Here is a 17,392-nt window from a genome sequence, read left to right on the forward strand (position 1 = left end):
GCCTTGTCAAATTTCAATAAAGACCAAATAGCAACTTCATGGAACTGGAGCAGTTAGTTTCCTTCGATCATCTGTGTTGGCCTTTTACAATGCATAAGCGTTTTGCAATGCCATTTGCAAGAAATAAAATGTTATTTTCTTGGTCCACTTGTGATATTTCCTGGCGAAATGGTAATACTTTACCATTTGATCAAAGTGGTCAACACCCTTCATGAACTTATTGTAGTCAACAATTGCCTGTGGTTTGTTCACCACAACCTGCTGTAGTCTTAGTCGGCGGTGCTGGTGCCCCCTCCTCCTCCTCCTCAGTTTGGCTTTCAGTCTCGTCCTCTGTTGAGTCATCCCCAAGGGGTCTACGGCCCCCAATTTCAAATTCTTCTACATCCTCACCTTCTGCATCACTTCGTTCATTTTCAGCTTGATCAAAGGCATCCAAGACATTGGGAATCTTGGTGGGAGTGAGCCTCATACCAGCAACCCTCCTATAGATGGCGGTAATCCTGTCTTTTCCGCTTGATTCTGAGGCTCCTGTAGCCGAAACACCGCTTGGGCCTGGTGCTGGATCCATTATTGATGAATTTAGTGGGTTATAAACACACAAACTGGTAATAATCCTTGAAAACGTGCGAGTTTGGCGGCCGAGGGGAGAGAGATCCGATCACGTGACGGATCACTGGGTCACTGCCTGTCACGTGACCCAGTAGGCCGACGTGACTTGCGGCCTACCCGAGAGAATGGGAATTTCATGGAGCGGAGTTTGAAACCCCAAGTAAATCCGATTTAAACTGGATTTTTTACAAATATTTTAAACCGCACCGTAAATTTACGTCGTGATCCGACAAGCGTTTAGGGAAAACGCCCGTAATTCCAAGTCGAAAATCCAGGAAAGTGTTAAATAGTTCAATATCAGGCTACTGATGTCATTTATGGGAGGCTCACTATCAGCAACATTATGTAGTCTTAAATTTACTACTGTATACCATCCCCCCCCCCTCTTTGTACACCAGAACAATTCAAAGCATTAGGTGTGACAAGACCTCAAATATGTCAATATCCATTATGATTGAGAAAATCAGTAGAAGCCGTGAGGAGGATTCAAACCTGCTAGCTTTGGAGTACCAAGCGAGTGGGTTCAAATCGCCCTCACAACTCGTACTAATTCTGATACAACATGCTAATGTGATTTCATTGTGTATTTACCGAGAAACATTGCTTTTTTCACGCTGTAGCTGCACAATTTTTTTTGTTTAAAGTACCAGCTAAAATAACCTGCAATGTAAAGGTGTTTAAGTTACTATTTTAATATGAACTGTATGAGACTGCTGGCATGGTACTAGTATTTGACAGGTTGCCGTCTCAAACTACACTTGCCTGGAAAATTTCACGTGGCCAAGGATTAGAGGCAATGAAACTTGGAAACAAACGTTTGGGACATTAAATTTATTTGTTTACATTTATCAGTACATTCATAACACCAGACAACCTAGTTTATCATTCATACACTACTCTCACTTTTATAAAGTACATCTCTAATGACAAATTTGCCAAACTCCAGTTTGAGGAGTATGCTCACCTACACAATACAATTAATTTTTGCAAATATTCTGCCTTTCATAAAGTACATTATCAAACCTAAGGGAATGTTTTTACAGACTTTCAGGATTTTGTACATGGACCAATACAAACATCCCATCAGGAAAACAATGTGCAAGACTACATTTCAAGCAATTTGCATACAAGCACTATTGCCATGTTCCTAGTGCAAGGTTTAAAAACTAGATCCAAAATGATACCAACTAAAAATACTCTTACCTTCGGTCATGGCATTTAAATGCAGAACATTTACTACTGCTGGAAAGGTTTTAGGTAATCTACTGCCTGTACTATCTACGAATGTGGACAAGATTAACAAGTCGCCTTGCTATATAAAAAGAGTCAGGGCATACATGCGCCAAATAAATAATTTTGTACAAGGAAATCGCTTTTAAAGTTGTGCATGCAATTCATACTTCCTAACCAATAAAACTTAGTGTTAACATTCTCCTTAGTTTCTAGCAACGGACCTGCAACAACTAGCAATATTTTATGAAAAACATGAGCAGTTCCTTGAAAAGTATTGAGAAGTCACTACTTGCACCTTCCTTTAAAAATATAAAGAATGTATAGCTCAGAAAAAATCTTAAGATAAATCTCTGTACTCAATCCCGATGTCCACATTAAACTTTCGATAGCCAATAATTTCAGAACGTTTAAAAACTTAAAATTAGGTAAACAAAATACTTTGGTAGGAGAGCACAAGATTCACTCGTGGCAACACAAACCAACTAGTGCAAGTCGCCCAGTTCTGAAAAGTTAACTACAAAAAGCTTAACCGAATACAGTATCTTACAGCACCCATTTCTCAAGTTACCAGCACTTAAACATCCTCAAACTAGATTCTAATAAAATAATATCTTGGCACAATGCCTACAGTCTCCTATCTTAAAAGTTTTGGATGAAGAGCAAGCAGGCCTAACTCCTCCAGCTGTGGAAACAGTCGTGCTTCAGGCAACATGCTTGTTTACACAGCCTCATTACAAGTCATGCATTGGATTATAGGATTAAAAATGGCATATAGAATATATAATATACAATATCACAAGATTAACTATATTTACAACATACTAGGAAAATAATTCCTCTGTACAAAAACTAGCAGATCTGTTTAAGTGAGAGTAGTTTTCTCTGCTAACTTTTTCAGAGTCGCTGACTGAAGTTGAGGAATATCACTAATTTTCATTTGTTTAATGGCCTTGTACTTCTGTCTCACAGCCTGAAATACAAAAAGATATATTTAACAGCAGGCTAACCAATTTTCAGAAGTATGCAGCCCTCCCATCCCCCTCACCCTGCTCGAGACAGCACATCTATTGTCAATCCAAAGAGCCAATACCTTCTGATATGTAGCCAATGCACTTTAAATTTTCACCCCACAAGACCAGTGTTCTTTTGTCATAACTGCTGCATCAAGCACAGTAGTGCATACCTTTGACTAGTACTGTATCCATGCAATTCATACTAATCCAAGGAACCTATACTGTACATGGAAGATGGCAAGTAGGACCCAAAGTAAATCAAAAGGCAACAAGTTTGGACAATCACCTCTTGCTGTTGCACAACAGCCCATACTCTCATTTTGTTAGTACAGCAAAAAATTAAGCATTCAAGTTAAAGTATAACTTGCTTCAATTAGGCACTAGAAAACTAAGGACAGTTCTCAATCTTAATCCCACAGGAAGCCAAATTTGAGGGCAGTAAAGCTGAGAAAAAATCCAGCACAAGTTACAGAGATTAACTTAATTTTCAGTCAACATGAGAGCTACGAGACATACCTGTTGCTTAGTAGTGGTGCTCTTAACAACTATAGCGGCCATCTTGCACATAACTGGCATCAACTGTTCTTCAGTGTAGCACGAATAGTACATCAGTGTGTCAGTCCAAGGACTGCCATCCAACAATCTACAATTAAAAATTTGTAAGTTACAAACAATTACAAATTTCCCCTTACTAAATAAAGGCAGCAGTTTAAATATGAAGTTATACCCATTATAGTGAAAGATAAGCGATAACCTATGCTGAAATTTCATGCTATAACCAAGGTTTAGGTTACACTTCTATTTCCTTTATGAACTTACTTTAGTGAAAGGCAGAGAGCAGCACCCGCAATAATCGAAGGCATATAGTGGCACATGCAGTATTCTGGTAGACAGAGCTCCATAAGGTACTTTGCCAGGGTGTGTTGGGCAGCATCAACCTAAACATCCAGGAAATAAACAAAACTTATGGTTATAATGAAAATACAAATTTACACATTTTGAATTTATTATGCATCCAGAGAGATCAACCGTTCTGTTGAGGTGGAATACCCCAATTGCCATGGCATTTTTGTGAAGAGGCAAATTCATTCCTAGAATGAAAATTATCAAACTTTAAAGAGGAAAGTTAGCAGCCATCCACGAAATACTATTTGACTTTACATTAAAAATTTTTTTAAATACTACATTTTGGCTTAAATTAACTATAAAACACATTTTGCAAATTTATCAGACTACCAGCCTGTTAGGCTTTGCCAAAATGCCTACCACTATTACAATTTTCCACCAATACAGCTCTGTATATTTTAACTTCCGTTGCCTCGGCATTTTGCCGTATGAATACGTAATACAGTACCTAGAGTTTTATTATACTGTAGCTCTATCAATGCTTGTGACAAGATTATTGCCCCCCTCCCCCCAAACCTATTTTAATTGGTCACAAGTAAACCTTTGGCTTTAGGTCTGCCTTCTCGAATCGATCTCTAGTGGATTTGGGGGATTTTTAGTGTCCCTGCGGCCCGGTCCTCTACCAGGCTTCCATTTCCAGGAAGCAACCCGTGACAGCTGCCCAACGCCCAGATACCCATTTACTGCTAAGTAACAGGGGCATCAGGGATAAAGAAACTGCCCATTTCTCGCCGGCGGCCGGGATCGAACCCGGGACCACAGGATCACGAGCCCAGCGTGCCGTCCGCTCGACCGGCCTTCCAGTTTTATAAATTCACTTCAGTTTAACCTAGCACTTTCCTTTGACGACAGACTTAAGACCTTACAACAAATACTTAATGGTTCTAACAAGTGTTAATAGTTGATTTTCATGGAAATTTATGAAATTGCTAAACTTTTCTATAAAACTAAAATCTAAGGTGTGGCTTTGTGGTAACAAAAGTACTACATTCACGACCTTTGATAAATATAAACTGGCACCACACCTCTCTGCCGTTTAATGAACTACATCTTGTGGAGAGAGTATAGGTTAATAGATTTTTGCCATATCTGGCCAATGTAAAGCCATCTAATTTATGAATGGAGGACAATGGTAAAATTTATCTGGAATGAAAATTATACTGGTAGTACCAAGTCCTTCCTAACCTGCCTGTATCTGGCTCTTCCAAAATTGCAGACATTTTTTTTAACTACTGGAATTTACCGGCAACCTTGGATTTACCCAAGTGTGTATGAAGATCCATGTTCAATATATGGAAAAAAAATTTTGCAGCAGGAGTACGTAGTGAAAAAAAAAAATAAAGTTGCGCACAGGTTGATAGTATTGTACAGGCAAATTGCAGATGTATAATAAAGTGCAAGGAAAAAATTGGAGCCCTATAAAACTAAAATAATTTTGCATCAATTCCAGGAATAAATATCATTCAAGGACAAAGAACCAAGTTAATTTGCCATAACTTTAGCTAGAGAAAAAAATAATTGCAAAGTTCTTCAAATAATGCATCAACATCGACGATTTTGTAATGCAAGAAAAAAAAACTACATTCAGGAAATATCAAATTTACATTTAACCAATATCGAGGCTACAGTAAATGAATGGAACCAACTAGAGACTTTTGCAGCAATAACCTTATAGCATCAAGATTAAAATTGGTTTATAGTACATTAAAAAGACTAGTGGAAATTTTTACAAGAAATCCCTATTTACAGTTTGTCAACATTTTTTGCAGACAGCACGAACAAAACTTTTATGCTGGAGTAGCAAGTGGGAAAGTAGCATCATGAAACTTTTTGCATTAAATTACTCACCGATCCAGCTTTGCTGTTTCTTCTGAGGAAGTGCAAAGGAAGTGGGTAGGACACATTGAAGTCCAGCTTCGTGAGAATGTGCACTTCCATTTTACGAATTTCCATCTTTGTGTAAGCCTTGTCCGTAATGTATGCAAAGTCACCAATTTCAGGGCAATACATTTCTTCATATTTACTTGCTATGAACATTGCTGTCACACCAACCAGCTGCAATTTATTGCGGGACACTGTCCTTTCAGTCTGAAAAATGCAGATTAAAATTAGTTTGAATAATTTTCCCCGACTTGCTACCTAAAGTAAAATGTGTACATTGTATTAGAACTTTAGTAACCAATATTCCTTATAGTATACAAGTTACACTAGGTTCTATGGGCTTCAGAACTGGCACCTATCTTGAGGTTATCTCGAGATGATTTCGGGGTTTTTAGTGTCCCCGTGGCCCAGTCCTCGACCAGGTCTCCACCCCCAGGAAGCAGCCCGTGATCGCCGACTAACACCCAGGTACCTAATTTACTGCTAGGTAACAGGGGCATACGGTGAAAAACTATCCATTGTTTCTCGCCAGCACCCAGGACCACAAGTCCAGTGTGCTGTTCACTCGGCTCCAGATACCTAGATAGTAAATAGTGCCATATGGAAAACTGATCACCCAAAAATAGTGTGAAAGGCTACCATGAGCACAGCACTAGAAACCAACAGTCAGTCATTTTACACTCATAGTAGTCTGTTAAGGAATGACTAAGTACAGCACTATAGTGACTAATAAGAAGTTACTTTTTCTTAAGTGTCCATTCTTTGTCAAGTGTGTGAAGTCAGTCAAAAAGATGGGGTATAGCAGGGACCCTAGACACCAAAATATATTGCCGTCTCACCTGAAGATACCTATCAATTATTGCCACAGTTAGGTAGAGGGTTTCCTGAAGCAACATGAAACGTAGATGCACTTGGACCAACCAGTCTATAAGAATTGTTCTCATCTTCCCTGTGACCAACTGACCCTCCAAATAACGAGGGCGTACCCTGCTTCTTGCCTGTAGGAAGAAAAATTAAAAATCTTAATTTGAAGATACCTTCATAGAAAACATTTAGGACATCAAGGAAAGCAATTGGGCATGACAGACCAATGTTACATTTTCACTTCCCCTAATTTTCGTGGAGATCAGGGGGACTATCGGCCAAGAGCAAATAAACCAGCATGAGGAATGGAAATTAAAGTAATGATGCCAACAACCTATTAACCCAGTATTCCACATTAACACCAAGCACACTAGCAAACCATCACTTTACTCAAGGCCTGAGGTGCTATCCTCCAAATTATCACATCAAAGGATAACCACCCCCTTTTACTTTAGTTTTGTGCCAAGAATCAAGAACCCATCTGCTGTCTTTAACTAGAAACTTAACCAGAAGGCAATTATCTGGTCAATGATTGAAACTTTGAAACATTCCACATCATTACATAAAATTTTAATTTACATCAAGCCTTTCCATTTCACTTTAATAATCTTCCTAGTACAAGAAACTTGCTATAGGATAAACTTCCCACGATTCTCCACAGGTCAGCACCTCAACTATGCAAACTCCCCCCCCCCAATCTTCTCTAGGCCAAAATATAAACTTTATATTTAGTGGCATGGAACTTTCATAGAAATTATGTATATCTAATTGTTTCAGAAATATAGCACAAATTTATCTGCAAAACTTTCAATTAGACATTCTTGAAGATGCACAAGCCTGACCAGCACACTACTATCAGACTGCACTCATTCCTCCTGGAAGGAGTGCAGGACTACTCAAAATTTGAGTAAAAAAAAAAAAAAAAAAAAAAAAAAAAAAAAAAAAAAAAAAAAAAAAAAGCTAGGAATTCACTTCCCAGCTTCAATCTTCCATTTTGATAACCGAAATTTAAAAACTATTTAGATGGCAATTAAATTTTAATAAAGTTTATTCATCATAAAGTTTCAGGTCTGAGGTTACACTAAATCATACCCAGGTATTTAACCTTTCACAATTTAGGCAACACTTGCAAAGTCCCCCTCCCCCCCCCCAAAAAAAAGTCCTAAGCTACAACCAGGTAATTACCCAATCTGGGCCAATTACCATCTGGCTTTTACCACTACCTCTATGAAAATTGTAAAGCCAATATGCAAAGGCAGTTAACCAATTTTGTTGCCATAGTCGGGTACCTAATTTCAACAATTAGTTACAGGGATACTACAAAACAGTGGCTGCTGCCGAGAGAAGAACTTGCCTCCAATTCTCTCATGTATTTATAAATTTCATTCACATACTCCGACACCAACTGTGGATTTTCTCCATCATCAGCATCTATATCTTCAACATCGAGGCACTGAGTAGAGAAGGCAATTGATAACTCTTCCACTGTGGCCACTTCCTCCACATCCATCTGCTCCTCCGCTTTCTCCACGTTGGCAACTGCTTGTCTGCCATTCTCTTTTCCACAAACTCTGGAAAAATTACAATGTCATTTTATCATGATCTATGAATTCTATACTACTTTAAATAAAACTACAGTACTAATCAAGGCGAGCAGTCCGACAAAACCTTCATTAGTGAAAATTGCAGTGCGTTATAGTATGGTCTAATTCTTCTGGCAATGTCTTCAATACCCCAACATTTGTATTTTCTACAAATATACAATTCTAGTATATAGTAGAAATGTACACAAGAAAAAAAAGTAAAGACTATAACAACGTAGACACTTTCAAGTATTAGTTTAAGTGCGTGCGTGGGAAAATTTAGTCCAAAAATGGTAGGAGCCAGCATATGCAAGCGAAACTGGTATCAAGATTTCCCCATACCACAGTTTCACGTGCAGCCCATGTGTGTATTGTATATACAAGTTGGGCTGTTATCTACCCCCCTCCCCTCCAAGGTCAAAGTACCCAGGACGTAACCCGACAACAGTTTACCAACTCCAAGATATCAAGTTACTGTTAGGTCAACAGGCAATAGGAAACATGCCTAACCATTTCTGTCCTGCCCAGAATTCAAACCCGAGATCCCCAATTGAGAGTAAAACTAACCCAACTGTACCGAGACCTACAATTTCTCGACCCTTTACTCAATTGCGTTGTCCTGAAGTTAGAAACTTTTAGAAATTCCCAGCAGTACCAGCAATCAAAACAGAAAAGCAGCTAGTGCATTTGTGAAGAGTACCATAATAATGAGGGAAAATTTAATTGACACTGGCATGAAATCTGCAATTGGAGAATTTTTAGAAGTACAGTATGCACAAGATGCTCTAAATTTTTTAAAAGTGCAAAATAAGGCCAGAATACGAAAAACTAATGCCAGTGCAAGTATACTGGTATATGAAAATGGAAGAACGTTATGGAAAATCTAGAAGCAAGGCAACATGATAATACAGTACTAAATTAACTTTCTCCAACCATATGAACCACACATCTTCCCTTTCTATCAAACTACTTCAGTTTCACAAACTGAAAAATCATTTGCAGTCTGCTGAACCTCAAATAGATCCAACCACAATGTTTTCCAAAATAATTGACAAGCTGCAATGTTTTGCAATAGTAATATTTCAGAGATGTTGCCATGACTGGTTAACCATAGGTTAGCAAAGTGTAGAGGCTGCTGGGTACAGTACTTCAAACCAACATTAAGGCAGAGAAAAATAATGTAGCAAGCGATAGATTGGTGGTTATCTTCATTTTTTCTCTAGACGATTTCTGGGCTTTGTGTCCGTGGCCTGGTCCTAGACCGGGCCTGTTACACCCCCAGGAAGCAGCCCATAGCAACTGTCATAGCAGCTATTTTACCGCTAGGTAACGGGCATCAGGGTGAAAAAACCATTTTGCCCATTTGTCTGCCTCCACCGGGGATCGAACCCAGAACCTCGGGACTACGAATCCGAGGCGCTGTCAGGTGCTGGGTGGCATTAGGCATTAATGCCCGCTACATAAAATGCCAATTAGTGCTACATGACAATTGCCACATCTTGCCAGTATTTGCAAGTAGTGACAATTTAAACACCCGGTGCCAAGTATGTCAATTGGTAATTAGTGGAATGAAGTAGGACGCCTTTACCATTAGACCTTTCTCTAAAGACTGCCCAAGGTCTACTGGGACCACGTGTGAAGTGTCATTTATACCAGATAACATCTTTTATCAACTGGTAATCTGGTCTATCTAAATTTACCTAACTTATCTACAACTTAGCACTTTACTCTTAACTAGTCCCTTTCATTTTAATACTTTAAATCATGTCCGTTATTCTTCATATTTCCAAGACTAAATTTAGCTTTCCAAATCTTTGATTAACCTAGTGATCCTAGGTTAACCTAAGATAAGGTACTGCCCAAGTCGAGCATAATGAAAACCTGAATATTTTATTTCCCATTTGCAGACTTGCTAGTTAACACTTTTGAACTTTTATATACATAATGATCCCTAATAATGACTATTTGCCCTTTCAAATTCATAAATTTCAAAACCCCTCAGGTGATATCAGTTACCTAGGGAGTCTAAACAAAGCTAGAAATTGGACAAGAACTAGTAAAGAAATTCAGGGTAACTAATTAGTATATAAACTAATGCCACAAGGTATCATGGCAGCTGAAAAACAATATTTATCGTATCATTAGACCAATACTAAAACGTATTTGGAAAAAATCTACAGGAAAGTATATACCTAAAAAAAAAAAAAAAAGTTGCAATAGGCCAGTGGCCAAACCTCAGGATAAGCACAGCAAGTTACTTTTCAGCTTACAAGTTTCGAGCCTCACCTGGGTACACCCTGTAAGCTTTTTCTTGGTTTGGCAGGCTTTGTCAAGATGGGTCTTCTCTTGGATACTTCCAGAGGTTTTAACGGAGCTTTAGGTCCCCGGAGCGACACTCCACGATTGCTAACTTCTCCTAGGGCTGGTCTGTGCAAAATTGGCCCCTGCAGCAACTTCGTTTCGACCTTTCTTGGTAAATTATCTGGCCCTTTTAGCTGAAATCAAATTACATAATATAATTACCTGAAACAGTACTTTATCCTTACATCAGGATAAACTTTAAATAACCCCCCCCCCCTTTTAAAACGCCTTTCATACTAGCCCTCTTCCTAGAGGATGAACTACCTTAAGTCCCAATATCCCTACAAACACATAATTACTGCACTAGACGGCTATAAATTTTTCTTAGACTTCAAGCATTGTCCAAATAAAGATTTATTGCGTTATTTGATCGACCGTCAGCGTTGACGAAGGCAAATGCGATCCATTTATTTCTAGAAGGGTTAAAAATACACCACCTTTGAGTAAAACATGTTGTGCAGACCCAAATTTAGGTCATGCAGTTCAGTCTTCATACCATAGGATGAAGACATTCACTAAAACCTGGCTATGTTGGACAAAAATCTATATAAATATATTTTAAAAATTAACTCTCTAGAAAGAAAGAGCTAGGGGTGGTGTGTGCAAGTGGAATGGACATAATTAGGGAGATTAACATTAACAAAACAATAGATATAAAACGGACAACGATTTACGATTTAGTAACATTACCGGGCGATACATGTAGAATATCTTTTCAACCATGGGTCAAACATGAGAATTAATTTGATATAAATAGGGGCTGCCACACGCAGGCCAATAAGCCTTTTGTATTTTTTGCGATTGTGCATCAAGTCGGCCACACCCTATGTTGTTCTAAGGCGGTTGTGGTCGATTGGGTCAGGCAAGTTCACAAAGATAACGGAACCGTGCACGAATAGTAATGATAAACTACAGTATCCAACCAACCGCACAGTACTGTAGGTCGGCTTAACGAGATGGTTAGAACGAGGCTCAAGGCACTCCTCAAGAGCCATTACCACAAGACTAGTGAGGGCGGGAGAGGCATTTATCAGGGGAAAGTGCCAGGCCATTACGCCTATATAGCACCGGGAAGGGGTCAGAGGTAAGGATTTGGGATGGGACGGGGAAAAGGAATAGACTGATCAGGTGGTCCACCTAGAGGGACACGAGCCATCCTCGGGTAAATTCAGGTACAGATCAAGTGGAATAAGGAACAACCGAGGTGCTAGGAGAGTTAACAGTTTAAACATCCACAGAGGCCTTACACAAAGTACCCTAATTCATCCTTCCCAGATGGAATCTTATCTATCGACAAGTAATAAACACCTGGTAGATAACAGACGTTAATAAACAACTTTTCCAGTTGAAAAAGTTATTTAAAGACCCGAGTAGACCATTACTAGATGACCGCACCAGCTGCCCTTCAAAACTTAAAATACCTCGTGAACCACTATACCAACCCCCTGGCTATACCGGCCAGGGAATAATAATCCATCCACCATTAACCCAACACCTCACAAATAATCACACAAGCGTCTTGAAGGAAGATATAGCGAGCCAAGAGGCCGCATCAAGACGGTCCCCCCACGAGGCGTGTGTTATGGCGGCCACACTCACCACAGGGTGCAGGTTAGTGTGTAGAGACATGATGATAATGGCCGGCACCAGCGGTAATACACGTGCAAGAGACAAGATACACTACAAGGAGCTGCTTCGCCACTCTTCAAACTGATCGCTGTGGCTCCACCATCACTCGCCGTTTAAATGCCGTCACCGGTGCTGATTGGTCGAGTCAGTTGCTGCTCTCTTCTCTCATTGGTCGGCGGCTCGACCACCAACTCTCCTCATTGGCCCTAATGAGATTTAAACTCTGACGTCATAATTCGTATATGAAAATATATTATATATACAACATTTGGAAAATATATATTTTTATTTTTACCGAAAATACTTATAAGAAAATAAAATAAAACTATATTAATAATATTGTTAAATAAAAATTGTGGTTTATATCACAATATTTCTTTAATGCTTCTCACGGATAATAATAATACTAATAATAATAATATTACATTTTATTCAAAGTAATGTGTATACAAGGAACATAAGAGTAATGTACCATAGTAAGGACAGGAGTTACACAAATTAATGAAGCCACTATTACGCAAAAGCGTTTCGAACAGAAGACAAATCAAATATTGGCAAATAAAACCTTAAATTAAGCGTTTTACTGTCAGTTACATTTATATTCAATAACTATTATATATCAATAACTAATTTGATTAATATAAAAGTCTCCAACTTAATTTAAGCCTTATTCAAACTCGAATATACACAACATAACTAAAATATTTTTATACTGATGTAGATTTTTCAGAATTAGGAGATATTGTTGACATTAGTTTTATTTTGAGTAATAGCTGTTATGTTTTTTTCTGTTACAAGTACTGTCTTTGGTGATAATAGTTTTTTATTTATTTAGCAAAATTTGCAAAGTCGGCCATGGTTTGTTTACATGCGTCAGCTGAGAGGAAATATGCTGGTGCCACTAGTCAGCTGCACCTCCCTGCCTCGCCTCGCCCCTGTGCTGCCTCGCCTCGCCCCTGTACTCCTGCCTCGCCTCGCCCCTGTACTCCTGCCTCGCCTCACCCGCACCTCGCTGCTTCGGTATAACAACAGCTACCACCCTTCAGGGCCTCGCCGCATCCAACACGCTCCCTCGCGTGTAAGCAAAATCATTTTTAATTCCCTGTATTATGAAAGTCCAAACGGGTCTTTAGACGGTCCGTGGCTAGGGTGGTCTTGCCGAGGAGGTCTTTCATAGGGGTGGTCCTTGCAATAGGTTTCCGGGAGTTTTACTTCGTCTTCGGGTAACTTGGTCTAAAAGACTTGCTTGGAGAGGCCCGTAGGCTCGCATATGAGGGGAACCTTCGACTGAAACTGACTGTCTGGTTGACTGACAGACATTTTCAGTCAATCAGCCAGCAAAACAGGTTCAGTCAGCCAGACAGACAGTTTGAATCAGTCACAGTTTCAGTCTGACTGAAACTGTCTATCTGGCTGGCTGACTGACTGACTGAAACTGACAGTTGTGCTTGCTATGGGTTTGTCTGTCAAATCTTTTGGTACATCTTGTGCACTTAGCCTAATTATAAACTACTTGAAATACACTGTGATGTAAGGTGATTTAAAATTTAAGGTAAATATAATGTTTCAGTAAATGGTTTATCTATTTTTATTCTTACAGAATTTACAAACCATGAAGATTGAGGAGAGTCAAATGAATGCTATACTACGGCCCGGGGTCAAGAAATTAGCAAACATGTTCAGTGACTATGGCTATGAATTACGAATAGCTGGTGGAGCGGTGAGAGACTTACTCGTGGGGATCGTTCCCCACGATTTGGATTTTGCTACAACCGCAACTCCGGAACAAATGAAGTCAATGTTTGAGACTGAAGGAGTTAGGATGATAAATGCCACTGGAGAAAAACATGGCACGGTGACTGTACGTCTTGAGGAAGAAAACTTTGAATGTACGACTTTAAGAATTGACCTCGTGACTGATGGTAGACATGCAGTCGTGCAGTTCACCCAAGACTGGGAGTTAGATGCTAACCGTCGGGATCTTACTATTAATGCCATGTTTCTTGGACTGGATGGCACTGTCTTTGACTACTTTGAAGGAAGTAAACACCTTCAAGAGAAGTTGGTTACTTTTGTCGGTGATACTGATAAGCGTATCCAAGAAGATTATTTGCGAATACTTCGCTATTTTCGTTTCTATGGACGCATAGCAGATGGGCCTGACAACCACAGGCCAGACGTCTTGGAGAGCATCAAGAGAAATGTAGAGGGTCTTAGCAGGATTTCTGGAGAGAGAATATGGATGGAGATGCAGAAAATTATCACAGGATGCTATGGGGGTGATCTCCTAATCAAAATGGTTGAGTGCGGGGTAGGACCTTATGTTGGTTTCCCAGACAACTTTAACTGTGATGGTATTAGGTCATTGTATAAAAGATGTGAAGAAGCAGGTGTTATAGTTAAAGATATGCATCATATGACAATTTTAGCCTCTGGATTTTCAAGTGAAACAGAATGTATCAAATTGATAGCAAGAGTTAAGTGTTCCAAAAAAGAGCAGGAGATCATGTTGCATATAATTAGATATAGAGACTTTGCAATACAAGCAACTTCATTCAAGGAAATTAAAGACCACATTGTTGATATTGTAATTGGTGAGAAAAGAAATAAAGACATTGCTCTATTGTATGTAAGTGAACTATTAAAATATGCTTGTAGAATAGATTATCTGGAACAAATTAAAGAGTGGAACGTGCCAAAGTTTCCAGTGAATGGACATATGGTCATGGAGAAGGGAGTTTCCCGGAAAAAAATTAAATTGGCATTGGCAGATATGTTAAAAGAATGGAAGAAGTCTGACTTTTCATCAAGTGCTGAGGAATTGTTACACACACTAGACACTGACAAGTATCAATGATTTGGTTAATGCTTTGCACAAGCTACAAGTTAATTTGTTATGTTATTTGCTGTTGAATAGACATCTTAAATTTTTGTTTAATTTGCAAAATACAATACTGTACATGCAATATCTGGAGAATGCTTTCAAATACTGTACAAATTAAAAATGTACCTTGTGTGGTCGTGCAAGGAATATCTTGGTTATTGGATCTGGTTGCATCTTAGTGACAAATCTTAGAATAATTTTAACCTTAACCTTAACTGCGACACTGCTGTTTTGGCCACATTTGGCCAAAATTTTATTGGCCACATTTTGCCACATTTGGCAAAAAAAAAATTTTTGGCCACATTTTGTTTTGGCCATTTCAACTTTGGCTTGAAATGGGACTATAAAAGAAAATATAATTTGTGTTAATATTTTGTAAAATATGAACTTGCTCTTAACAGTGGTGCCATTAAAAATGTGAAAATAAATTTTCAAGTCTCCAAACTGTAATTTAATATACAAAATGGTCAGAGGTAACTGCAAACTATTCTTAAGTGTTCCTTGGGAATATATTATTTTCATACATAAAGCCAGGACAGGTAATTTATCAGGACAAAGCACTAAGCCATTATGACTATACTGTACTTGCCTAGTTGGGTGAGTATATCACTTTGAAGGGCTATGAGGATAAGCATTTTTTATTTTATTTATTTATTTAAATATACAAGTGATTGCATTCTTGTAAAGCCACTTAGCATGCATAGCGTTTCGGGCAGCTTGAAGCATTTATGGTAGGATGGAGGAAAGGAATGGTACCCAACCACTTACAACTTTAGGAGATTGAATGCCGACCTGCAAGAAGCAAGGTTATAATTCTACTGTTCAGTCCAAGTGGTTAATTGAAATATTTTTTCATGTGTCGATGGATTTTTCTCTTATTAAAGCCAACATAGTATATAAGTTTTCCATAATTGATATTGAATAGCCAATAATTTTGTAATTATATAATAGATGGTGGCCTGCAATACAGTATACAATATAGTTCATGGCATAACACAAAATTGATGGTGTACTGTGTATTGTAAATGATAATTGCATTGCACACTACATGTGATGTTTATTTATACAGTATATACAACTGCTCGAAACGCTGTGCGTACTAGTGGCTTTAGGCACAGTATATTACTGTATATACTAGCTCTATCTAGAAATTCAACATCCTGTAACTCATTTTGTATGTATGTACTTTTACCTGAATAAACATCATTATATTATTATAACTAATATAACTTGTAAACATTAATGTATATAAGGATTTAGGATCAACAAAAATGAACATTGTTATAATTTTTATGTATAAAAATGAAAGTACCAGAGTAAGAAATTTTCATGACCAGAAAGACTTTTAATCCCAAAGAATGAAACAGCTTGGTTGCTAACACCACTCTCTTAGGGGGAAAGTTGATTTGTACTTTCCTGTCCCTCACTACAGTGGTGGCAATATACAATGTCCAATTTGGATAGTGCCAATTGTTATGTGGCTGGTCATCTTTTGTCATCTACATGGTGGATATGTGGGCCTGCGGGCTGCTCCAAACAGCCTGGTGGACCAAACTCTCACTAGTCAAGCCTGGCCTCGGGCCGGGCTTGGGGAGTAGAACTACTGTACTCCCAGAAATCCGTCAAGCAGGTATAACCTTGCAGTTAATCATGGGGGGAATGGTTGTGTAACTTGTTCTGATGGTCTGCATGATGTTGACACAATCCATGAATTACCTAGTACGGTATCTGAATTTTTTTCAGATAGTTGATTACCTAGATGAAAGTAGGTAATGTGTGAACGAGAACTTGAATTTGTCTTTCCCTTGATAAAATCCTTGGTGAATCCATTCCTTTTGCATTATGTTTTGTAATTTTACTTTCATATTGGCATCTTGAATGATAATACTGTACTGTACTAAAAGTTCCTTGATATATATTTGTCACTCTTCCAGGGCTTTGAAACTTATTGATAATTACTTCAGTTTAAAAATATAGTATGAAATTTTATTGGCTTTCTTCAGAATAACAATTTACCTGCATCATGAAAGATTTCCAATTTCCAAATTACTGTGCCACCCAAAATTATTAGAGATAAACTAAACATACCTTACATCATTTGATTTAACAAATCAAAGATGTTGGAAAGATCTAAGTTGTCTAAGAATATGTTCCCTTCCTGCACCTATATGGAGATGAATAGTATCCCACAACTTGTTAAGTATGGTATTCACCATGCATTCTCTCAAGTCTGTGCTCACTTTTTAAAAACATGGAAACCATCACTTCAATACCAAGGCATTAACTGTGCCTAATATATCGCCCTGCTAGTCGAGCCTAAAGCTTAAACTGAGGCAACATTTTCCGGTCCCTCTACCAGTTGCCCCTCCCATTGTCAGCACAGGTCCCTTGTAACTCCATCTACTCTACTTCTTTTTCCCCCTCTGCCT

General features: G+C 38.5%; 2 protein-coding genes across 2 annotated transcripts; one reads left to right on the forward strand and one right to left on the reverse strand.

Annotated features, from left to right (window-relative positions):
* Positions 1-1,421: 1,421 nt before the first annotated feature.
* On the reverse strand, positions 1,422-12,209 carry CycB (Cyclin B). Its single transcript, XM_045768615.2, has 8 exons — positions 12,050-12,209; positions 10,376-10,584; positions 7,861-8,077; positions 6,482-6,640; positions 5,610-5,849; positions 3,675-3,793; positions 3,372-3,498; positions 1,422-2,812 (listed from the first exon to the last, which is right to left on the reverse strand). Exons 1-8 carry the CDS (start codon positions 12,077-12,079, stop codon positions 2,705-2,707), a joined length of 1,209 nt encoding a protein of 402 aa, XP_045624571.1. The 5' UTR covers positions 12,080-12,209; the 3' UTR covers positions 1,422-2,704.
* Positions 12,210-12,893: 684 nt separating this feature from the next.
* LOC123774387 (CCA tRNA nucleotidyltransferase 1, mitochondrial) lies at positions 12,894-16,952 on the forward strand. Its single transcript, XM_045768617.2, has 2 exons — positions 12,894-13,157; positions 13,680-16,952. The coding sequence occupies exons 1-2, from the start codon at positions 12,948-12,950 to the stop codon at positions 14,934-14,936; spliced, it is 1,467 nt and encodes a 488-aa protein (XP_045624573.2). The 5' UTR covers positions 12,894-12,947; the 3' UTR covers positions 14,937-16,952.
* The last annotated feature ends 440 nt before the right edge of the window (positions 16,953-17,392 follow it).

Source organism: Procambarus clarkii, chromosome 61 (genome assembly GCF_040958095.1).
Source record: "Procambarus clarkii isolate CNS0578487 chromosome 61, FALCON_Pclarkii_2.0, whole genome shotgun sequence".
NCBI classification, from domain to species: domain Eukaryota; kingdom Metazoa; phylum Arthropoda; class Malacostraca; order Decapoda; family Cambaridae; genus Procambarus; species Procambarus clarkii.